The sequence below is a fragment of the Perca flavescens genome, chromosome 1 (assembly GCF_004354835.1).
Source record: "Perca flavescens isolate YP-PL-M2 chromosome 1, PFLA_1.0, whole genome shotgun sequence".
In the NCBI taxonomy this organism is placed as follows: Eukaryota; Metazoa; Chordata; class Actinopteri; order Perciformes; family Percidae; genus Perca; species Perca flavescens.
This window is the reverse complement of record NC_041331.1, coordinates 3,994,865-4,021,476: the sequence shown is the minus strand read 5'-3', so window position 1 is coordinate 4,021,476 and position 26,612 is coordinate 3,994,865. Positions and strand designations below refer to the sequence as shown.

General features: G+C 40.2%; 1 protein-coding gene across 1 annotated transcript in view; it reads right to left on the bottom strand.

Annotated features, from left to right (window-relative positions):
• The window catches only part of si:ch211-186j3.6 (neural-cadherin), a 256,960-nt gene that overhangs the window by 44,944 nt on the left and 185,404 nt on the right, over window positions 1–26,612 (bottom strand). The window contains exons 27-29 of the mRNA XM_028580890.1: window positions 24,648–24,862; window positions 8,544–8,671; window positions 899–1,026 (exon numbers count right to left, since the gene is read on the bottom strand). Of these exons, the coding sequence (XP_028436691.1) occupies window positions 899–1,026; window positions 8,544–8,671; window positions 24,648–24,862 (471 nt within the window). The remainder of the gene's footprint in view (window positions 1–898; window positions 1,027–8,543; window positions 8,672–24,647; window positions 24,863–26,612) is intronic.

Genomic DNA, 26,612 nt, shown 5'->3' with positions numbered 1-26,612 from the left:
GCAGGATAGAAAGATGTACAGGTTTCCAGCATGAGCTGCAGGGAGAAATCAAATCAGATCGGGCTGGGTTTACCCAGTCTAGCTACATGCCCCTTACATATCACACTAAGTGATCAGCTTTAAAGTGAAGACCACAATACCATCAAAAGGTAAAAAGAACTCATACTGCAGTTATCAAGCATCATTAAACCTCAATGAAGAACATTAACAGGTGACAAACAATAATTGTGAGCCCATGGCCAGAAAGTGTGGCACAAGCGTAAAAGGCTAGTTATTTTCTATCAGCAAAACTAAATCATGTTCTTATTATTGTTATTAGTGTACAATAATATGGAATAAACATTTGCCCTTAGCCCTTTCATGAGTGTCACCCTGCTGCATGACCTTTGCTGGGAAACAGTAGGGTTGTAACAATGTATTCAGTGATCAAGTGAAAACATCGATATACATCATCTTTAAGATGCCTTTATTTTGAAATGGCAATAATTAAAAGGTCATCAAGGGCGCTTTAATTTAACTAATGAAAAACATTTGCAACATGTGCACAACTGAAGTTCTATTTTTTTATTAAATCAAATAGATTTAAATTTAAGAAAAAAGGTCCGTAATAAAACTGTCAAATCATATTTTAGTTGTTTTAAGTGAGTTGATATAAATGTAACTGATTGTGTATTTGAAATTGTCTCATATCAATCACATTATATCAAATCAAAATTGTATAGCAGACTTTAAAATATAAATATAATCAATCATATCATACAACCATGTCATCCAAATAATGACTATAATATTTAAAATAAACATTTCATAACATTGATACACTGTCCCCTATGCATCCCCACGCATAAAAAGTCACAAATAGAGGCGGGTATGTGTGTGTGTGTTCCGGTGTGTGTACCTGTCAGTGTTGGGTGTAACGCCCAACACTTCACAGGAAGAGTGGTCCTCGGTGGTCAGCCAGCTGCCTAGTCCTTCTGTTTCCATCACGGGCGCCCCTGAACAGCGATCAAGGGTGAAACGCACTTCCTGAAGAGCACACACAAACACGGACACGCTTTACAGAGGCTGCACAATAAATCGTTTTTTAATCGTCGTTGCGATATCAAGTTGCGCAATAAACACATCGCAAAAGGCTGCGACGTATATCACGAAAGACTGTGACACATCGCGTCAATCAGGGATTGTTTAGTTAGTTGAAAGAGAATATCAGTGGAAAACTGCACTTTAAAATGTAACTATCCTTTCTTTCTTTTTAACGATGCCTTCTGTGTTCAGTTCGATGTTCGATGTTCAGGTTTTTCATTCAACATGCAATTTTTTTGTATTTTAGCAGTATACTGACAGCAGCACAAAGGTACAACTGAGTGCATTTTTAATTATTAATTATTTATTGCAGGAAATTTTGTTTGGCCATATTCAACGTTATCGCATATTTTCCTCATATCACGCAGCCCTAATGCTGTAGAACTAATGTTTCCAGAGAAACCTCATGCATTAATAAAGACCCTACCTGTGTTATTATAACGAGTGTACCCCCCGTGGCGGTCAAGTGCTTTTTTATCATTATCACTAGTGGGAGCTACCTCTCTGACTCACATTTCATACATTAGTTCATATAACGCTGCTGCTGCCTGCTTTGTTTCCTGTTAAGGCACTTACAAAAAAAAAACATGACTTCATCTTAAACCAGCATGTTCCAATAATCACGCCATTGGTGTATTTACAAGTAAAAAGGAAGGGGGCGGTTAAGCAGAAGCCATGACAACCTATTTCTAAACAGCTAAAGCAATTTATTCCATCTACTGGTTAACTCTCATTAAAGATTCTTCCATAAAAAGTAACATCTCTGCTAGAAAAACAGGCAACATTAAAGCATTAAAGGATCGATCACACATGTTCATCTAATCTGTTTGGACATTTATATACAGTACATTACAGTTCACAGTATGCCCATAGACAAGGTGGTATTATAACAGTATATGGTCCTTTAAAGGACTGCAAATGATTTTTGGGCTGGGAATTTGGTCCATGGCTTACCGGACACTTGCTAAAAAAAAAATAATTGGCACCAAAATCATCACAATTACTCTGGAGGATAACACCCTGTGTATTAGCACACAGTTCCAGCCATTAGCACTGTGTTAACACAGCATTTTTGAATTGATTTGATAAAAGCTTTTATATGTGCTTTTTATACATGTTTACGTGTCCAAAGAGCAGAAGCTTTAGTTGCAATATACAGTATATGTCAGATATTTAAAATCAGTGCAGGACATTGACATAAAACCTGTACCAGCTTTTGAACACTAAAAAGTCAGTCTTCATACTTTGGATAATGCAATAGTAGGGATGCGCAGGCCGACCCACAACCTTTAGGTCTGGCAGGCTTCGGGTAAGCTTATAATAAAATATCATGGGTCCGGCAGGCGGGTCAAAAAGTGACAAAGCAGTGTTCCGAGTAAGTTATTGATAACTTCCAGAAAGATTCTGAAACAACAGTCCTGACAATTGTGCTACTATATTGCATAAAGATGACGGTTTGCTGGTTGGGTCGGGTTCGGGAGGTTGATTAATGCATATTTTTGCGGGAAGGGCGTTGCAGATATAGGCTCTCATAACGGGCCAGGTGGGTGCGGGTATTACAAAACCTTGACCCACACCCCACTACTTGATAGACATGATTAATAAACATTTTGGGCGCAAAACTTTTTTTGTATTCATATCCTTAAGCTTGCTTCCTTTCTTCTGTGAGGTTTGTTCATAGAGCTCCAAGTCAAATTAGTCAAACTCTCATAACTGCACAAACATGTCATGACAACCTGATGAAAACACCACCTGTTCATGAGTAGGGGCACGTTCACAACATTTGATCATTAGCATATTAAACGTCCCCAAATGACTCGGCATCTTCTGCTCCATTTTTGGGCAGGTTGTATTCACAACAAATTTTACTCAAAAAAAACGTCCCATGCTCCATGAATTAGACGAGAGACAGTCAAGGGGACATGACAGTAAAGGGAGATGGACAAGAGAATGTTCTACAGTAGGCGATGTTACACTGTGGGGGGCAACTGAGGAAGGGGGGGGGGATCTGCACTCGACTCACAGTCACATTAGTACTGACAGGAATGTAGAAAGTAGGCTGTTCAAGGCTATTTTATTCACATTAAACATTGGATGAAGTTTTGATTTTCTCAAATAGAAATGATGCTGAGTAATTAATAAATTAGTCATAACAAAAAAGTTCACTATGCTAGAGTAATATAATGTAACGTTAACTAGCTTGTTTAATAGCTTGTTGGATAGAAATGCACCCACTACAACTAACGTTACCACGGCGATAAGCCTAACATTATGTGTGTGAACTGATATTAGGGTTAATATTGAAGATCTACAGTTGTGTTTTGCTCAGTATGAAGTTAAGTGGCTAATCAGTTAAGTATATATCCTCCTTCCCAGACCAAACCTAATATTTATGTGGAGGACGCAAGATCATTTTATAATTATAATATGACTATGTGGTGAACCTATGAACCTAACTCAAATTTAGACATCTGACGTTAAAGATGTGTGTTGTTGTTGCCCAGATAAAATGACAGAGAAAAGAAAAACGGACATAAGATCCTTTTTCAGTAGGCCTACACTAAAACACCAAGTAAGTACAATAAGTCCTCATATCAAGACAATTTGGTAACATCTTTACAAGAATGGATGTGTATAAATACGAAATACTAACGTCACTATGTCACAGGCAAAGGAGACAGAAAGAACTGAGGAACAGGGAGACCAGGGACAGTCAGGTGGAGAGTCTCAGGGAGACCAGGGACAGTCAGGTGGAGAGTCTCAGGTACGTGTGTTGAGCTTAGTTCATATTTTTGGGACGTGTGTATCCGTCAGGGTTAGCAGATGAGCATTACCAGTGGCTCACTAATTTACATTATGATCAGCTAATTTAACAAGAGTACAAAAGCATTGTATTTCTTTTATATGGGGACACTTTTTCAAAAATAAGTCATTATGTCTTAAGGTATTTTTTTTTGTGGCATGATTGTAAACTTAAAAATAAATAAATGGTTTTAAAGAAGAATATTTTGGTCAATTTAGTCAGCTTTTTCATTGAATCAAGAGAAACAGTGAAAATAATGATAATGGTACAGTCTCCATGCTCCACTAATGATAGTATTAAGGCTTTCCTCTGTGTACACATGTCCTCTACAAGTATAATTGTGGCTGTATTATTTGTGTCCCCTTCAAAAATTGCTCTTCAGAAATTTTATGTTTATTGTCCCCCCCTACTGTTTGATCAGATTTACGCCCATGATAAAACCATACAATTAACTACAGAAGAGGATAAGGGCCACATATTAAAAATGTATTTGAGTTTAAAGTCAAAATTTGGACTTTAAAAAACAACAAAAAACGTACAATTCAGAATTATTTTTAAAACTCAGAACTCAAATACATTTTTTTTTTCACATGCGGCCTTAACCCTCCTCAATAACTAACCTTCCTTGTGGGTGTAGGCATGATTTTATGTCTTCGCAGTAATAGGACAGAGGCATGTTTGCCAATTTAGGTCTTTAATTTTCTTTTAAAACTATCATCAACAGGAGGTACAGCAAACGTGTCAGGGAAACAGCAGCTGATACCTGCTTTAGGTTGATGATGTCACATAAAATGTGACCCGTCTCTGGAATTCATTACCACCCCAACTTAGAAATATCGATTCATTCCCCCATTTCAAACTGCAACTCAAAACACAACTGTTTAAAACCTATTCCACTTGATGTCAATTGTTCTGCCTCTTTCTGTTGTTGTTATTGTTGTTGTTATATTCTTTATTTTTTGCTGTTTTTAAATGTCTTATGTATCCCTGTACGGTGTCCTTGAGTGCTGAGAAAGGTGCCTTTAAATAAAATTTATTATTATTATTATTATAAACAATGTCTGTTTGCAGGATTAAACACACATACATACTGTATACACTAACAACTTTATTCAGTTCTCTACAGGTCTCAAGACCACAGTTCCAATGAAATTTTTTTTTTTACAGCGTATCGTTTTATGTTGTTCATGTTCTGTACCACAACTGTTTCAGACCAAAACAAATGCTTTGGTTAGGTAATATCTGATACATGGCTAAACTTTATAAAAATGCTGCTCATGGCTAGATTCTTGGCTGCTGAATCATACAGTAAATCTACAGACAGCAGCTCTGTCCTTGCTGCTTTTGATCTCACACGCTCACACGGCGGCAGCTTATCCAACCAGGTCGCACAGCCAGGTTGGATAAGGACAAATGAATGGATTCCCATGTGATTTAGAATAATACCGTTGTGAGGCAGAATAATCCCTGTTGTAACAACACAAGTCTCAATGAATTATTGCATTCATGCAATTCAGAATAAAGCTGTTGTATTACCTTAAGTCTTGGTGCATTCATGCATCCGTTTGGCTGCCCTCATTCTCAATAGTGAGCAAATGTACTCTGTGTTTATGCATGTGTTAAGGTGAAGCTGTTATTTCCTTTACATGCAAGGCAAATAAAACAAATCAAAAAGATGAACAAAACAGATGCCGTTCCGTCACAATGAATGTGTGGATTGTGGTAAAGGACAACATTTCACTCACATTTCACTGGCCGACTTATGGAGAGACAAGGTTCCTGAAGGCATTATTAAAATGGTTAGCCTGTACAATTGTTCTTTTTTTTTTTTTTGGAGAAAATTAGGGGTCTTTTGAGGGGTGTCATTGTGATTGTTCAAAAGAAGCTTTTGATGGTGGTGCTGAAGAGAAAATAGGTTTTATTTTTGCAAAGTTCTGACAAAATTCTTAATCCGTCCTGGGCTTTTACTGTGGTGGGCCTTATCTGTGTTATGATGTAGTCTGGATCAATAGAAATTAATTTCCAGGATAATTGCCTGACACAATGTCCCTCACCTTCCGCTCTCCATGTGTTGCCGTTCTAAAAACTTTTAAACAAAACAATCTTGATTTGGATTTTACAAAAGATTTGGATCGTGCAACAAGGCAGGTCTGCTTGGTTTTTTCGGGGAATGATTGTTAATGATTTACAAATAATATGTTTACGGCATTTCCTCTCTAACTGGGACGTTTTGGGACCAATTGGTGGGATTGCTCGGGTAAAATCAAATTACGTGCAAATTAAAAGCAAATTACCATGTATCCAGGTGATTCAACAGCTCACATTACTGTATTGTGTGAACAGTTAACTACTCCACACATAGAATGTATGTGGGGGGTAGCCAGACCTTACATCACAGCGTTGTGGAGATAGAACTGGCAATGTTACGATTAGGTATGATTAGTTTCCCCAGAACAGGATTTAGCCAGTCCAGCTGCTTTAAAGTGTCCTAAGCTTTAAGTGGGACTGTGAGGCTCGAAGCTTTCAGGCTCGGTCACATCAAAGACTAATAAATAGCATCAGTGTCCGTCTTCTTGATATTTAAGAGGTGTAAGAACTATAATGCTGTGGTTATGTGTGAGTCCTTGGAGTTGAAGAGCTCCAGGCGGTCCTCAGTCAAATGAAGATTAGCATAATTTCACTCTAATTTAATTCACTTGAAATGAGCCTAAGTAGAGAACCCCAAAGGAGGGCCATTGCAATAACTCATCTCACACCGCTATTGTCTCCCTTTGTACTTTGCAGGGTAGACAGTTCTGCAATACTAAATCACCAACTAACATCTTCCCCATTTGGGTCCCTAATAATCCTATCCAATAGTCGTGCAATGGGTGACATTTGAAAGCCGTGACATGAAATCATTTTGGAACCTCAGCTTTAAGGTTACAATGGATAGAAATGTGATTTTGTTAATTGTTCACAACAATGTCAGAAATCACTAATAATGTAATTACTCAAAGAACATTTAGTTTGACAATATGACATGTTCTTCATGTTTGACACGATCAAACAATTATTACACCAAGGTTGGGGAAACTCAGAATGCCCTGATCCATGTGCAGCACGTTCCCATGTCACTGGTTTTCAGATTTTATTTAAAGTGACTATATGTAACTTTTGAATGTTTTTGAAACGGTGCAATTTCTTATCTGATGATCATAAATGACCTGTAACAGCAAACGAGACTAACAGTGAAAAGAACGCTGATTTCACACAGTTTTTATTTTAAAAAGACGATATTCCGACTTAGCTGTTCACATGGCTAATGAAAGGGAATATTCTACTAATAGTCCCATTTACATGTAGCTGTGTAAAGTAGTATTTTTTCTAAGTTTACCAGTGGTGGCGGACTTGTTCTCCTTCAACCAGCTTCTTGAAAAGGTCGACGTTGCAATGTTTGTGCACATCCAAAAACCTGTTGATATCCACGTCTATAATGTTTAAAGCAGCTGTGTTTCTCCTTCTTTTCTTTTGGGCATGCATCTCTACTGCAGCCTTGTTGGCTAGTTGGTTTGTGTAGCAACGGCGATGCTGACCGTGAGCCGTAAACAGGCAAGAGGCCGTAAACTGCGGTATAAACCCTGATTTTGTAAATAACCCTATTATGAATGGGCTGTATACATGTCCAAAGAATGCTTTAAAAAACAGAATAATACCGGAATATCCCACACATCTTAATCGGAAAATGCTAAATTCGGAAACAGGCCTTATTCGGAATATCCAAACAGAATATGCTGTTTACATGACCTGTATCAAATTCGGAATATTGTTATCGGGATAATAGTGGAACGTTGGTGTGCATGTAAACATACTCAGTGTCTAGGATACCGAAGACATTGCTACAGCAACATAAACAACATATCAGTTTTTACAAAAGCATCACTAAAGTCATCCAAAGTTGAGTTGTCTTTTCCAGTCACATCCCAGCTAGATTTCAATTTTCACTGTGCACCTTGATGCATCTAGACTGTATTCAAGATGTTTGCAACACATAATTTCCAATTACAAATCTAGCGGCAAAACCCAGATACTTTCAAACGTACATGCGGGCTGCATGACTTGATGTCAAACCGAGGCCAGAGATGTGGGTGGATGTTCAGTAAGTGTTCATCAAGCCAACGCAGGTGAAGTTCAGCACCACAGCCACATTGTGGTAGTGGTGTGTCCTCTACTTTAAAGTGACATTTGTGCCTACGCGCAATCTCAAAGAATATAAAGAGGTATTTTAATAAACACAGCTGGAATGCACCTGAACGCTTCTGGATGACAAGCATACTGTGGATAATCACTAGAAAAACTCAACAATCACAACCTTTAATTCCTTTCCTTGGATAAGTACGTGGCACGTCTTTGCTAATATGGTTGTGAAAAGGATCAATTAAGCTGTTCATATGAATGCCGTTTGTTTTGAAAGTGCTAGCCATCTAATTTCCATTTAAAAAAAAGGCTTATGCAGGAAAACATTTCTTGATCTTAGTGATGAAATTGAGCGTGTGAAACTGAAAGAAAAAAACATGTTTTTCATCTGCCAGTGTTGCTCCGTGAGAATATACTCAGAGCTTATTTGCTAAATGGCTACATCATTGGTGGTTGGTGTGAAATGGGTGAAGCGTCAAACCTTGCTGTTGCTGCGGACATCCAGCCGATGCCACCGCCTGTCTGCCACGTTCACGTTGCCTGGCAACTGTAGCACCACTGTGCCAGAGCCGTGGTTGATTTTCAAGGTGGGGGTCCCATCTATTAGCTCTAGATGGAGAGAAAGAAAGAGACAGGGAGGATTGGTGAGGCGGCGAGGTTACTTTGAAATCATCAGATATAAGAAATATTGACTTTTCAGAGCCGCTGTCAACTTCTTGAAAACAGGTCAAATTTGACCCGAGGACAACAGGAGGGTTAAAAACCAAAATCTGGCACTGTAAATATAGCCTAAAACAGCATTAAAACCATCATAACTGACTGATGCATGCCAAACAATTAAGTAGTGCATAACGTGTCATATTATAGAGTGCACACACTGACAGAGTGGTATATAACTTGCCAGATATTATGTCTGTTTATTAGCTTTAATGAGGATTATTGCACAGATGTCGTAATGTCGTTTTTTTCTTCCCATCTCATGGAAGTCAACAAACAGACAAAAGTTACAACATTCTATTTTCGGACTTACTCAAATGGGAAATTAAAAGTTAATGAAGTGGTTAAGACTGCTTGTGTGCTGGGCGCCATATATAAGGAATTATGGGAACGCATGTCTACCAACCAGCATTGGCAATTCATCATCGCGCATGCTGAACTTCCAAAGTGCATGCAGACACTAAGCATCCGTTTTGTCTCTGCGAATCAAGAGATTTTAAATCATGCTTGTATTTAGAGACTCTTGGCTCACAATGTTCTCATGGGTCTATATTTATGAATTCAAAAGGATAAACAAATTGTAATCTTAATTTTCTCCCGGTTAGTGCCCATCTGCCACAGTCAGAAGCTGCCTTGACTAATGCAGTCCATCATTTTAGTGTAGGAGTCTTTCTGTGCTCCACCTTTTTATTAGTTCACATTCACATTTCCTGTGGCAGTGAGGACAAAAAGCTAACTTATGGGCAAAGTCTGAGCCAAATAGAGTTGCGTGTTTACATTCAGTTCAGGAAATGTGGGGAAAAAAAAGCAACAGGGGACTGTAATCATGGCTTATGTCAAGACTGCAGTATGTCTCTGTTGGCTGTATTCAATTAAAAATAATAATAGGCCGTCACTATTCATGTCCAATAGCTCATTGTTCCTAATTTCTCCCGCTACAACCCTGAAGCTACACTCCCACACACCAAGCACACTCACTGCGTGAACCCACTGCAGTTTCTACTAAAGCATTTCTACTTATTGTTGCTGTCGGGCAGAAACCTTGTATCTCGATATTTCGTCTTTTGTCTTTCTTTCCATAAATCATTTACTCAATTCACTCTTGACGTCTGTCTGTAGATTTTTACAAATATTTAAACAGTGACCAGGCAATTTTATTTGACTTTGTCTGAAGTAAATAGCTCAATAAAATGTTTTCAAATTATCCTTTTTTTTCCATTTCCTGAAAAACAAGTTTGGACATACAAGGTTTTAACTAGTGTTATTTTCGTCAACGAAAATGATGACTAAATATCATCGTCAACGAACGTTTATCAAGTGACAAAAGCGAGACGAGACGCAACGTAAATGCTGGTTATGTGTCGATGACTATAATTAAATGTATAATGCAATATTGTTGACAAATAAAAACAAGACTAAATGCGGTTTACAAAATAAAACTATGCTAAAATGTCTCTTCATTTTTGTTGACCAAAACGAGACGAGACAAAATGTTATAACGTTATGTCGTCTCACTTAGTCGCGTTATTATTATTCAGGTCGCACTGCGCAGACACAGGCGACGTTACTTCCTCAAGCCCTGTCGCGGCATTATTTCATTTACAAGATGCAGCGGTGAGTTGGAGAGAGAGACGAGGGTAAACGACAACAAACTAAATGAAGTCTGACACAGAGGAAGGGACCGTGGCCGGCCGGCCGGAGTTTGTCTTTTGGAGAAAAAGAATAAACAGCATTTGGAAAGTCTTTCATTACATAGAAGTGGAAAAGAAAACGGAATGTGTTGTGGAAAAAGAATCACAAAAAATCACAGGAAAAAACACCATATAATGAAATTGAGGTAAGTCAAGACATTAACGTAACATTACTTTCCATTTTAGAAAGCTAATGCCAACTCATGACGCTGTGGTTAATGTGTCTCATTTTAATGTTTGCTTTAGACGTTAGCCACTGGAGATGAAAGCGACTGAGACAAACGTGTGTGTGTGTATGTGTGTGTGTGTATTTGTTTGTGTGTGGGTTCTTAGTTCCTACCTGACTGACTCCATGTGTACTAAGCATACCTTGTTGGCCAATATTTTGGTTTTGTCTATACTACCAGGTACTTATACTATATTGACTGGATTAAATAGAATTGCATTACTAAAAAGGGACTAAAATACAATTTTCGTCGACTAAAACTAGACTAAAATAGTAATGGATAATTCTGACTAAAATAAGACTAAAATGCTCAGACTTTTAGTCGACTGAAACTTGACTAGACTAAAAAGAGCATGAACATGACTAAAACTAATACAAACTAAAATGACAGCTTGACACAAAGACTAGACTAAAATTAAAACAGGCCGCCAAAAACAACACTATTTTTCACCTGACAGCAAAGTTACGTTTCATTTTAATTACTCCTATGTGGCCCTTTCCTGGTTAACTCCTAGTCTTGCATACTGAAGCGCTTACAATGTGTGTGCTGTGATTTTAATTAACACTGAGACATAAACTCCAATGTGAATTCCGTTAAATAAACTCCTCCACTGTGACAGTCGTCTTCATGCTTGAGTCAGTAGATGTTGGGAGTTCAAAAAAAGCCGACAAGAATCAAATTCCCTTCTCACAGCTCTTCACGCTGCTGTGTCTGACTTCAGCCGAGCTTTCGTCATCCCTCTTGCTGCGTCTCTTGCAATGTCAGTCCGTCTATCAGCGCTTTTTCATCACCGTCTCTCTCTTTTACCACCTGCCTTGCTTCACGCTTTCATTGACTTTTTTCACCGCAACTGACATTTTTGACATTGTGCTGTTTTCAAATAATTCACAAACGCTTTCCAACTGACATTTATCTTTTCAACTGTTCCTTTGTGAAACCATGGTTTTCCATCACACATTCTCAGATGCATCCATCCATAATGTTTGTATGCAATACTGTAATCGCCACCTTCACACATGATGTCAAATCATGAGTCTTCACCTTGAGCTAGAAGAAATTAGGTGGTGTTGAGTACATGAGATGCTGATCTTCTCTAATTGCCTTGTCAAGGCTGGGATGTGCATTTATGATGAGGGCCCCATACTCCATTATGCTGCCTCTCATATAAGTAAAAAAGAAGAAGAAAAAAAAAGAAAGCCACAGTGAGTGCAAGATTGTTGTTAGTCTCTTTTTCTCTCAACTTTTCTTCCATTACCTGCAAGTTGATTTAGCCCGCTCTAGCTGCAAAATAAGTTGCTGCTTCACTTCAGGAATGATCCAATTAATTTTAATATATTTTTTGGGGCCAGACAATTGACCAAAATGAACAGAGTAAATTCAATATATCAGTTTTATCCAAAGCCTCCCTGCTTTCTTTAACTTATACTTTGTCGTCTTCAGACTCCCCCCTCCTCACATCTCGGTAACCTCATTTATTCTCTACTATCATTTACTGTCCCGTCTGGGACCCCCTTGCCCTTTTTTTCTTTGTTATCTCGCACATCTCAGTTTTTCAATTTCCATTCTTCAGGCAGCCCCCTCCCCCGCTCTTTCTTGAACCCCATTGTATCCTACTCCTATCACTCCAAACCCTCTCTTCAAACCCGCACCGGTGCAACCAGATATGTCGGGGCTAGCAGTACACTCAGAGCCACGTGCGTAAGTCTGACAAAAAGGACCTTTTCACACATCCATGTACACATGGTAAATGCACGGACATGTGTACGCTAGATGTGTAGAAAAGCTCCCATTCACATTCACACACCCAAAAACAGTTAAAAGGTAGATTGACCAAGCGATCGTCTGGCACGGCTAAGGAGCCTTCTTGTCAAGATTGACGTGACATTTTCCCCAAGAGATGAAGACAGACTTCAGAAGTCTCGCAAGGAGGTGGGGGGGGAGATGTGGGAAGAGAGAGAGAGAGAGAGAAAAAAAAGTAAGGGGTAAGCGACTGAGAGCTGTATGAGTCAAAAGTAAGGCAGGGTGAAAAAAGAGAAGGGCGTGGATGAGAGAGGGAAATAAGAAAGTGGAGAGTTACAGAGTGAAGATGGAGCACAACGCTGGGATTAAGGCCAAGTTTCGAGATGGCAGATGACAGGTGGGATGATGGAATGTGAGGTAAATAAATGAGAAAATGAACAATGCAGACAAGACAAAAGGGAGAAACAGAAGGTGATGAGTAGAGAAGAACACGACGATGGATCAAAGAGAGAATAAATAGAAAGCAGATGGAGGAAGCAAAGAACGAAAGAATGGGAGATGAGATGCTGCAGTCCTTATCAAAGTGGAGTGAGAATCAAGTGTTTTCTTTGATTTATTCATCTTTATATTACTTGTGTTAATGAGCTAAACAAGCTTGCAGCAATTAAAGCTGTGTAAGTTTAATTGTTTTTGTTTCCAACGAATGTTGAACCAATGATGCCTCCCAAAAATCTGGAATGAAAAGTCACGTTTTCAAGTGCTGTCTTTATATTATCCAGAAACTATGAGATGTGCTACTGAAAGCTAGAGGGATCATGACTGCACGTTATGATCAAATGAATATCAGTAACGAATACGGTAATTGTTAAAGAGCCCCTATTATGCTTTTTTGATTTTTTCAAAAAAAATTCGCCTGTTTTAGTGTGTTACATAGTTTTTTGTGTATGTAATATGTGTATAAAGTACAAAAAAGAACACATTTCACTCTGAATGGAGCGTTCTCTCCCACAGACAGCCCACATTCCTGTTTGAAATTCCTCAATTAGTGATGTCACTGACTGAGAAAGCCAGCCTATGTTCAGTTTTTTTTTTTTTTTTAAATAAAGCTCTGTAACAATAGTTGAGCAGGCCACTTTTGGTTTGTGTGGTACAATGGTTAGATAGAGAGTAGTCTGTATCCACGACGTTCCACTTCTGGGATTGCTCCGTTGCCAACGGATATTCCGCCGTACGTCCTTCTTTTCGGCCGGATGTCCGTTTTCTTTAACTATGGTTAACTGTTCATCAGATTTCTGCAGGGTAAATCCAGACAGCTAGCTAGACTATCTGTCCAATCTGAGTTTTCTGTTGCACGACTAAAACAACTTTTGAACGCACACACGTTCCACCAAAACAAGTTCCTTCCCGAGACTATTTTGCAGAGGCACCGTGGCTCCGCCCGGTGTTTAGACAATTGTGATTGGTTTACAGAAATGCCAATAACCCTTGTGTTGTCTTCCCATCAACCTTGAAACATTTTTTTTTTCAACATTTGTTTTTGCTTTTTCCAACGTTTTAAATTGTGAACTTTTTCTTCTACACATTTTCAGCGCTTATTTATACATCCCATATTTTCTAATATAAAACTAAAATTGAAAATGGGTCAATGTGGCCCGAAGTTACGCAAGGGTAAAGCAGAGTTCCTTTTTCTCCCATCCCGGAATGCTGTGTGGACTAAGCAGACCCTCCTTTGCAGCGCTGTGGAGGAAGGTCTGGCAAAGCGAGACTAGATAAAGAGTAAAAACTTAATGAAACTGACAGACACCGTTCCTCTCAGCTGTGGATGCAGCAAGTTCAGCTCACCACCAGTTCAGCACTTTAAGGACTGTATTTGTTCACGCAAAGGAAGTGTGATAGAGGATTTGGGGGAAAAGAATAGGGGTATCAGATCAGTACTCATTAGGCACACACCCTGAGTTTAGGTACTGGAATCTGTATCGGAAGAAAAAAGTCAGATTGGTGCATGCCAAGTCAACACAATACATTTCTCAGTTCATTTGTGCCTTTCCAATATAGGAATATAAATGTGATTAACAGAACATCGCTGCCTGCTTACTGTGCATAATTGGGAGAGAATATTACAACTTTTCGGTAAGAACACCAGCGAATATTAAAAGTAAAGTGGGCACTAACAAGCACCTAGCAATATTATATTTTTGACAAATGATGAGGCACAACAAACAAACATCAAAACTCCAAAGCCAACCAAGGAATTCAGTGAAATCTACAGCTCCAACCTTTCTCTGAACAGGAAAAGCAATTAAGAGACTGGATGAATAGATTTCCACAACCACTTAAATCTGCAGAGATGCGTTCGACTGTTAGAGTAGAACTAATAAAAATCCCACAGCCTTATAACAACATAAAAATGCAGGTCATAGTCCCTATGGCTAGCATTATAGCTAGTGAACTTCCCTTTTGTTGCTCTGGTAAAGTTAAAATGGAACTAAGTGACAGAGCTTCACAGAGACATAAAAACAGAAAGGAATAAAAGAGAAAGAAAGGCCAGCTAGCTGGACAGCCTAGCTGGAGCGGGTTGGCAGGTCAAATGGCAACATCTTCATAGGGCCCGGCACGCCTTTTAAATGCTCCTGGTGTACAAGGGTTAGGACAAGACTTTGCTCTTAAAGGGCACATCCACACGACCAGGCTTCTTTTCTGCTACTCATACGTAATTCATTACCTCCTACTCTGAGATAGACAAGAGGGAGAGAGGGAGAGACGGAGAGAGAGAGAGAGAGAGAGAGAGAGAGAGAGATAGAGTGTATGCTTCAAGTGTAAGGAGAGCTTGAACACCCACAGAGTTGAGGGCTCCTGAATACTAAAAATGCCCTCCCATTCTGACTGCCTGGGGATACCCAGGAGTCAAACTGAGAGCATATGGACTGCATAAACAGCATTACAAATCACACCGCTACACACATACACCCATCTCCCACACACGCAAGCAGTCACATATACACTAATGCCCACAGAAGTCAGCCTGTGTACGAGTCAGCGGGCGATGCAGCGAGTGCAAAGCAGAGAGCTCCTTGAATAAACGATCTGTCAGCTAGCTAAAGCCAGCCCCGCAGCCGACACATATTGGATCTCTGCATCCAGCAGCAGTTCCTATTGCTGTTGCAGTGCTAAGCTGGGGGGTGCTGCTACAAAACAGTTCAGAAAATTGAACGCAGTGCCAGAGTGAGTCTGTGTTTGTGTGTGCTGTTGCTTGCTAGAAAAAAGATATTTTTCTTCCATTTATACCCAACTATGTAAAGTGTTGAGAACATGTTGCATTTGGTTTAGGGGTGAAAAAAGGATGTGCACGCACACGCACGCGCGCGCGCGCACACACACACACACACACACCAATCCTTATCTGAACCCCTACCGGCTAACTTATTTCCATTTTGCAAGGAGAGTTGTAATTACACAAATTTAATTTGTCTTGTTAATTTGTCTATTGATTGGACAAACTGTGGCCGGTGGTCTTTGCATGCATGCGTGTGTGTATGTGTGTGTGTGTGTGTGTGTGTGTGTGTGTGTGAGAGAGAGAGAGAGAAACGGTAGTCCTGTGTGTTTGATCAAGCACCTCAGAGCATATCTAACGCTTTGAGCCATGTTTGTCATTTATTGTGGATTGGTCTAGACACAAATCATTACGGAGACAATCAACCTCAATAATACAGCTGAGGTCAAAGTGCAGCACTGCTGATCTGGCCATGCATTCTATGTGAGCTAGTTATATTGTATGTGGTTCCAGGAGTATAGATAGAACTGTTTATATCTGACAACCTGCAGAAGTGCAAGACTTGGAGGGCCCTATTTTAACAACTTAGAGCAGGGCGTGGAGTGCCTGGCGCAGGTGTGTTTAGGGTGTGTACAAAGGGTCCGTGCGCCGGGCGCAAGGTTCAAAAGGGTTGTACTTAGTGTCTTCATTAATTCATAGGTGTGTTTTGGGCGTAACATGCAATAAACCAATCAGAGTGTCATCTCCCATTCCCTTTAAAAGCCAGGCGCGTTTGGACCTTGGCGCATTGCTATTATGATGGAGGATTTGCACCGTGAATATATTTTTTTTTGCCAAGCAGGAAGGAGAGATTTTCAGGAGAAGAAACTGATCTGCTCGTGCGTGAAGTGAAAGCACATGAGCAGATCAAATCATAATACTATTTCACATTGTAATATTTTTATTTTTAATCTTTTGCATTTTTGTGTGCTGCTGCGTGTCCTTGGGTGAGTGGGCTGTGCACGAGCCTAGGAGCATTTTACTAATTTGCCGTTAAAATAACAATGAAATGCTGCGCTACTTTAGATCAGGTTTTTGTTGGTCAATGGCGCGGTCACTTTCTGTTGCCTCAAGATAGCAATACGCCCAGAATGTACCTGAACACACCTCCCTGTAAGACCAGCACACCCATGGCCGCAAAGATGGGCGCAGGTGCATTTGCTGTTTAAACGACGTGGGCGCTGGACGGGAAATTAACAAACAGGGCCCGGAGAAAAGATATTATGCCCCTTTCTTTCTTTTTATGTATTTGGCCTTTTTTCAGTTTGGATTTGATAGTTTTGATTGCACAGTTTTAAAATTTGACAGGAAAGAGGGAGAGAGAGGGGATGACATGCAGCATAGGGCCGCAGGTCAGAATCAAACCCCCGGGCCACTGTGTTTAGGACTCAGCCACATGAAGAACAACTGACCAACCTGAGATACACAATACAATGGAGATCATTGAAGTAATAGTTTTTTTTCTTTAACATTTTGGTAAATACGTTTATCCGTCACATGATTTGCAAGTTATCAGAACTGTACTGGCGCGTCTTCAGCTTGTATGCATATATATATATATATATATATATATATATATATATATATATATATATATATATATACACATACAAACTTGTGTCTCCTTTCCTCTTCCATTAACAATATTCAGACACAGAAAAGATGGGAGCAAACCCTGGGTGTCTCACTCAGCCCACTCGAGTGGGACAGGATCTGAAAGTACTCCGTATCAATGTCCAAATGTATACGGTTTAGGCCTTTAGGGTAATACAACTAAAAATACTGCACAGAACAGAACATAGTATGCACCACATTAACTGGTGCTGTATAAGACCGCTTTTGTCTGTGTAGGGAGGAGCTTGCGGTGTATATGTGTTTCATAAAACACAGGGCTTTCAAGCTGGGGAGCAGAGCTCATGTCCCGGGGAAAGCATAAGACTTTCACCCAGGAAACACATGTTGGTGTCCTGGGAGTACTACTTAATAGGGACCAGGTGTTTTAATCCAAACCACAATCTTTTTCTAATCTTAACTAGTCGTTGTGGTTCCTAAACTTCGTCACCTGTAACCGGTCACCTTTCTCGGCTAAATTTCAAAACAGCGACCGGCCGGCGGTTGCTGTTTTTTTGTAAGATATCATATGAATATGTGCATACGTTTTCATACAATATCATACAAACCCGTTCATGAGAATGTGTTGTAAATAGAAACATGCATTAATTCATTTAACACTGTAACTCCTCCCCCACCGCCTTTCACTGGTTTGTCTTGACATTGCGTTGCATAGCCATGTCCTTGTATTGTCACACTGTCTTTCTTGTATATCTGTCTGTCTGTATGTCATGGGGAATCAATAATCAATTCCAAAAAAAAAAAAAAAAACTCCAATTGAACAGAAGCCGAGATTGCTTTCCTTAAGCAGAGCTGACTTGTAGCGCTGTAATAGTTTTGACTTTATTTAGACTGGTATACTCTGCACACCATGTCAGAGGACAGAAATACATTCATATGTCCCATTTGTGATTTCCACTAGAAAACATTAGTGAAAGTCAAATTATAAGTATGATGAAGGCATGACTGGAAGGCAACAATCTTTCCTTCACACAATTATTCTAACTGATTGTATTAGAGGTATAAATGTGCCGTTAAGTATATTACAGATCAGATCACCACTGAGGTGGTGACAGGTGGTAGAGGCAATGTCAAAGTAAATGCCAGTCAGAACCTGTCAGACAGGTGTTGGGGCAGCTAGGACAGTGCCACACTTGTCAAAAAATTTAATGTCAAAATGGAAGCGTGCACTGGGAACTTTTGGGGCCATAAATATACTCAGAGAAAGTGATGCATATTAACTTTTCCTCAACCGAATCTTATCTTGACAAAAGCTGGACACAAGCCACACGTTAATATCGCGGATGTCTGTTTTGTCCTTCCAGCTCTGCAGCCAGGCTTTATGGACACATCATTAAAAAAAAAAAACTCAGAGTGACAGCCGTTCATTTATTTAATATTACTGGTGTACGCCTTGTGCTGGGGAGACAGCTTTATACAAACTGTGCCTGTGTTGTTATAAGCTGTAAATGCCTATTAGCTTTTCCAAAGCATTAGGAGTTGACAATGGTGTCCAGCCAAACAAATGATAATGACCAGGTAAACTAGAATGCAAAACCAGTTTGCTGTAATGGTTGGTTGCATATTTGATCTTGAAATGATGCGGTTTTTACAGCAGACTCCACATACAGCAACCAGAATAACTGATAATCTGATAATTATCAGCACACAAAAGCAACTCAGTTAGGCTGGCACATTTGTGATTTGTTTGTGTCATTGGTTGCACTTCACGTTAACTTTAAGGTTACTCTACACTCATGTATCTGCACAGTATTGTTCAATGAAACTAAATATTGTTCTCTGAATTGCTGCTCCTTTGTGCTAGGAATTTGGATGATCTCCATGCATGAAAATGTGTAACAAGAACTTAGCTTGGAACAAACTGGCCCTGAGCTGTTAATCAAGATGGCTGTCCTAAGATGCCTTTTTGGAAATGTAAGGCTTTAGACATTAATAAACAATATCTAAATACTGCTGAAAGTAAATGGATTTCAGGGAACATCCAATGTTCTGATTTTAACTAGAACACCAGAGGTCAGTTTAGGAATGGGTATTGTTACGCCCTATACAGGTACACACACAAATGACACCAGCTCTGTGTTATAACCATGTAATCTCTTCTCCCCCAGAGGCTGAAGATTGGATTTAGTACACAGCTATGTTCCCAGTGTGTGTGTGTGTGTGTATGTGTGAGTGTCTTACACCTTCTCTGGTCTACACAGCAGGACTGGCTTGGTACAGCTGCCCTGCGGCAGGATAAAGGGCGGATGAGTGGGCGGCTGCCAAACAGCATCTCAATACAAAGCTAAAGGTCTCTGTGAGGAAATGTGTGTGTGAAGCAGTGGGAAATATAATCAGGCTCAATGGCCAGCATCCTTTAACAAGGCTTAATAACAAGGCGAACAATGTCTTGCATGCAAACAATGGAGGCCGGCCCGTGGCATAGGCACTATAGGCAAATGCTAGGGCGGCATCCATCCATAGTTGTGCCCCAAAGCCACGCAACAGCATAATTACATAGCCTATATTAAATAGGCTCTATTTTCTGGGTTGCCTACAGGCGCAGCATCATCCAGGCGCATTACCCCCCGTCGGGTGTATTTTATTTACACCCCTGAAAATCCTGGGCCACCTGCAGAATCAAGTTCTCCTGCCCCCCGACCTCAGCACCTTCCAGTGATGCAGCACAAAAGGCTGCCCCATTAGCCTCTGCTGACTGCACCTCTGCTTTAACTTTCATATCTAGCTGTTCTTTCCATTAAAGGCTGAAATGCCCCCAAAAAAAACTATAAAAAAAATTGCCACACACTGCTCTTGGTTCAGCATTACACTTAAGTGATATTACTATTTGTAGAAAAGTGTGGTGTTATGTTTCTAAAATAAAAACGGCCTCAAAGGCATGAGGCTGTGCAGTTTGTGTGTTTGAGTGTACTAGTGCAGTGCACGTTGAAAATGTGCCTGTTTGATTTCGTCAAAACCAAATTGTACCCCAAAATTATTTACAGAAGGACCCAAAACCACTTAATATACAAGTCCACTGTATAGCCTACTACGGACTTACTGATTTACCTGACAGAGAACGTTGCAGATTCAGAACGTAATCACAAAATATCTGCATGTGGCGTCTGCGTGTGACATGCAGGTTACCAAGGGGCACCAGCTAAAATCTTGCCTAGGGAACCAGGAACAGTTCAGGTCGTACGACATTCTCATTTGCCTCTGCTCCCTTTAAATCCATATTCCACCTCGTCTTCTGAAAATATAATTGCAATACCCTTTCAAACTGCACTTTCAACTGGAAGTCATGCCACAGGTGCAGTGCGTCTCCACTCACATTATACTGTTCTTTCCAGCACAGCTTTTGTATTAAGAAGACATTCAAGTCGGGATGAGACCTCAGGCATTCAGTTTACTGCGTGTTTGATTTAAGGGGTGAATCACCCCATTTTGTCTGATTCCTCTTGTTATTGCGCATCAATCAAAAATGGCTCTTTGAGCATCAAATGTGAGCTTGAAGCTGTGTTCTTAGGTTGAAAGTATTTTGTGTTCCCTTGTGCCCCACTAATCTTATTTAATCAAAAAGTTGTTGTTTTTGTTGTTGTAGAGAAGACACGTTCAGATTCTGATCAGGGTAACCAACGCTGTGTTATCTTAATGTCCTCAAAATAAACAGCAGTAGTCCATTAATGTTGGGCTTTTCCCCTTCTGCTCTTCATCTTAGTTTTTTATGTTATATCTTAACCATCACACTGATGACTGAGGCTCACTGGTTGTCTGGTAATAATATATGCAAGCATTATATACATTATTTTAGTTTTGTTAACTTTCTCTCTCTCATATCTATTATGCTTTAAAAAATCATATCTGGACTTTGTATGATTAGTGAGGTATACAGTTTGTGGTATAGGTGGGCTACTGCAATATATGGCTGCTCCAATAATATCCTTTTTATTAGAAATCAGGTTTTGGTCATATCTGATATGATAGAAGTTCATCCCCGACTGCGGTTGGTGAATATGTTTTTCAATAATATTTGTATATCAGATGGCTTTGTGCATCAGGTGTCCAAGCAGAGAAATCCTTTGCTGTGTTGTGTGGGTGAATGATACCTAACAGTGTGGAAAAAACTTTCTAAAACCTGGATAACCTTGCCTAAAGGAACCGCTAACGGTAAAATAATTATCATTAGTTGTTTGGGATGTGGACTATTCTGGTTTATTAAAACTGTAATATTCAACAATTAGTATCTGGAAATAGAAAAATGATTTCTGTAAAATTCTGTTTGTTATAAACATCCATCAGGCTCTAAGCAGCGGGGGTCAATCGAACTAGAAAGTGAATGAATATAGGGAGCGGCGTTACGGCTGAGTGCAGCAAGAACAGAGCATTAAATCAGAGAAATTATACATTATTTTCTGATTGTTTCACAGTGGTCACAGTCTAAAGCACAAATGAACACACCCACACTTCCGCATAACCCTGCAGGAAGGTGCCTGCAGCAGTGTAGACGAGAGAGACCAAGACAGCAAACCTGGTTGCTTTGTTTTTATACACCCTCCACTAGGGCTGGGCGATAGGGAGAAAATCAAATATCACGATATTTTTGACCAAATCTCGATATCGATATCGATACTGCAACGATGTCGATGAATGTAGTGTTGACTATCGGTGCTTTCACAAAATATTTACACAATGAGATTTTAGATAAATAATCATCAGTAATGTGGACATAATGACTAAGTGGGTAAAGGCAAATAATAGAACAGCTACAACAGTCTGGTAAGTTCAGAAAATGACATCACTTTACTGCAATGCAGCTTTTAACACCAGCAACACTTATGTCATATTACGATATCCAAAATCTAAGACGATATCTAGTCTCATATCACGATATCAATATAATATCGATATATTGCCCAGCTCTACCCTGCACCCATAATTATCCTTTATTATTATGGCTATTTGAATTATTATGATATTTGAATGATTGTTTGCTAATGCAAACAATCATTATGCACAAATATTATAAAAGGCTCCCAAACAAATTATTTTATCACAAGACTATTTGGTTCATTGAATGCAGTTTTATTAAGCTCCAGCAGAGTCTAGGCATGGTGATAATTCTTTTTTTTTTTTAACATGCAGTAGGTGAACCTTGAAACACATTAATTAGAGCTCTAAATATGTACAGCCTGACTCTAATTACACTCTGCACAGTGACAAATCAGCCCTAACTCCACAAACTCATTAACTCTTTAGGATCCAAGAACACTGGCTGGCTTTTAAATGCACACAGACCCTCTGACACCAACCAAAGCTAAATAAATAATTCAGGATTTACACTGCAAACCTGCTTATAACACACACACAAACACACACACACACACACACACACACACACACACACACACACACACACACACACACACACACACACACACACACACACACACACACACACACGGCTCTCCAGGCGGACCTCACCTCCCACACATATTACTTTGGCAGTGATGAAACAACAGCATCCCTCCCAAGAGAGAGGACCAATGCTAGAGAAGCAGCAGCGAGAGAGACAAGGAGGTGTTAGTCTCTCAGATTAAAACAGTAAATTTACCGATGTACAAAACATTTTGTTCTCGGTTTCAGTCTGTCTATTATTCTCGCCAGCCGCCCTCAATTCAACAAGCTTTATCGTCTTCAAACCTCAACAATTTTGCCGCAGCAACAAAAGAAACGACTAACTCGAAGGAGCTCAAAATGTAATCCTGCCAAAGCTCAGTTTACACACATTTCTAGATCTTTCTAACCAAAATGTAAAGTTTACATCAAAGGGAATAGCAGAAGTGTGTGTGAGTCCACTGCACATCTCTTTAAACTTTTCCAAATTTACATTTGTGGAAGAAAAATGTGTTAAATGAGAATCACAGTACAAAGTGTTCTCCTGACCGGGTCCGTATGATATTTTCTGAAAAATGTATGCAGACCAATATGTATATCTTACAAAACTAGGTGACCGCCTGCTGGTCACGTGACGCCAGCTACAGAGCTCCATGACGCCGAGGAACACACATTTCCTGGTGGAAATTCCTATGTTGTACCCGGGACATGAACTCCCCTCCCTGGCTTGAAAGCCCTGTGTGTTATGTTCTTATACAGCAGCAGTCGTTGTAGTGCCTATAGCAACAACAAAAAACAACGTAGAATGCATACGAATTTCAGTGCTTAACTTTTCGTAGCTATATGTGCATATGGGTCACAAGAACAGCCTGCAGCAGTACACATCGAAATTCACGGTGAGTCAAAAGCATTGAGTGTGTGTGCGTGTGCAATTGTGTAAGAGTAACTGTCACTGCCTGATCCTTAAGTCATGGCAAGTTAATGCACACAAAAATGGATTTCTGTTTTTGTCTACACACTATCCTTTGGGAATCTGGGAGGTGAAGTATGGTGTAGTTCTCCAGTTTGTTCATTTGTACTGTACATTCCTGTTTCCGCATTACCTAATGAGGACCACATACAGAGTAATGTAATTCACTTTAGTACAGCCAGCCAGTGACATAGTGGCTAGGCTCACGGGGCTGGTTGGTAAACTGCTGAAGCTGGTGAGCTAATGCTAACAATGCCGTGGCTAGCCAGGAAGATAGAGTGTAGGGAAACTGTGTCTCCGAACTAGTCTATATCCACGACGTTCCACTGCTTCGTTGCCGCTGGATATTCTGCCGTATGTCCTTCTTTTCGGCCGGATGACCGTTACCTTTCACTTTCTTTGTGTTGGAATTTTAAACTCTGGTGGATTTCTGAGGACTATAGTTAACTGCTCCTCAGATCTCTGCAGGGTAAATCCAGACAGCTAGCTAGACTATCTGTCCAATCTGAGTTTTCTCTTGCATGACTAAAACTACTTTTGAACGTACACATGTTCCACCAAAACAAGTTCCTTCCCGAGGCTATTTTGCAGCGGGACCAGGGCTCCGTCCGGAGCTTAGCCCTGCCCATGACTGTGATTGGTTTAAAGACATAGCAATTAACCAGAGCATGTTTTTTTTTCCCATCCCAGAATGCTGTGTGAACTAGCCAGACCCTCCTCTGCAGCGCTGCGGAGGAAGGTCTGGCAATGCGAGACTAGTCCGAACTCTCCCTGCTCTGCTTCTCTATCTGTCCTCACACTAAGGCCATTTACCTGGTAATCCAGAAAGGTTAAATTAATTAAATACAAAGTAAAAGTAATTTCCTCTATCTCATCTCAGTTATAGTAAAGAATTGTGTGTTGGGCTTGAGATGTCTCCCACCTATGGCCATGAAGTCCTCGTTGTCCCAGGCCTGCAGCTGGGCTAAGGGACCGCTGTACAGCAGCAGTCCATCAGCCACGTCTGTGATGAACTCCAGCGACATGTGACTCTCAAAACAAGGCATCATGGGAGGAAACCAGGCATAGCCGTTGCCATGGAAACTGTGCTTGTTCTGCTGGCACTCAGGTCCTTCGAACTGAGCTGGACATTGGCACCTTGGGGAGAAGAGGACATCAAGACTCAAAATTACATGAATTAGTGAGTGCAATACATAGAAGTCTGTGAGTTGTTCTGTACCATTACAGTACTTGACAATTCGGTTACTTGGTTTCAAAAATGTGAGAGCCCTTTGTAAGTTGAAAAGACTGCCCCTTTTTGAACCACTTACTGTATTTTGTCCTTTTGACTTTTTCCCGCTGCACTCAGTCTCTCTAAGTGTAGTTGTTTTCTCCTCTCAGACAGCCTATCCCTTCGGCTATCTCTCTCTCACTCCATCTGTTTCACTGATGCAGATGTTCTCATTAGTGGCAAAACCACAGGGAGAATCACTACATCACTAGGAACCTCGTCTCTATGTATTTCCACACATCCAAATGTGTCCCGTCACTTGCTGTCAAAATCTCACCTCTCACCTCTCTTCAACAAAGTTTCATCCTTGGACTTCTGAATGGAAAAAGCTTTTCCTTATTCCTTTGTTTAAATCATTCCCCACTTATTCTAGGATCCTTTTTGTACATGTGACCCATTTAACTTAAAATATTTTGCTTCATACATGATATTTGATCTAAGACGGATTTTAAACAAAACAAAGGCAGAGGCAGGATATTTCCATATGAACAAAGCAATTTTAAAAGGTTACATTAGTACTGTTATCTGTTGGTGTCAAACTATCAATCCCCCTGGTTATAGATGCGCACAGTTTCCAGCAATAGCAGTGTTTCCTTGATTTTGTAGTGACGGGCCGCCATGGCAAAATTTCTGCTGCCACGGTATCAGAAACAGGGCTGTACAAAAGGCCGTCTAGTGATTGTTAGAGTGCGTGTCGGAGAATAGCGCGGACATGCACTTCACACCCCGAGCGGGCCCGCACGCCACTCGGTGGAAAAGGGACAGACCTGCCCCCACTGCGAAAAAAAAATCCTAAAGGGAACTGAATAGGGTTGTAAAAACTATAGTTTGTCTCAAAATGTTGTTTCTGCACTGCACATGAGGAGCAATGAGCTCCATCAAATTTGTAAGGACTTTTTCATTTTAAATAAACTCTGGGAGGTGTACATGTAATACACTGGAAGGTGTATTAATTCTTAACACCTGCTACCATATTTGTTATTTACTTTAAAAAACTGTCAAGTAGATCGGATTAACGGTTTTGGAGATATTTAAAGGACAACGGACACACACGCACACACACACACACACACACACACACACACACACTCGGTTTATATTTAGATTTCTTGACCTTTATTGTGTGGTTGTTTAGTTTCAAGTCAATGTTTGATCCACTAAAGTTACGCGGCAAGTTACACGTAAGGCCTCGGGGCAGGAAGCGACCGAGTGAGAGCATCCAGTCAATTTACCAAAAGACATCCCCCAATATCACATATGTCTCCTCTACAACACCATGGACAACGAGAAACTCATCTTGGAGCTGGAAAAACATAACAGGACATCCCAGATCTTTTTTTATAAGGATAACGCCAAAAGAGAAGGCATGGAGTTTAATTGCAGGAATGCTTGGAGTGGAAGGTAGATATTAGCTTAATAACAACATTTCTGTAAAGTACTTGTAGAGACAATATAATCTGCGAATCGGGCAGGCAAGACGCTCCGCTTCTGAGACGCTCCCGGTGTGGTACAGCGCGTTGCGGAGGACGGAACAAAACTGGAACGCAGCACAGACGCGCCCACTAAAAAAACAAAACAAGGAGAGGCTCGTCGATTGGATGAATAGAGAGGCTGCAT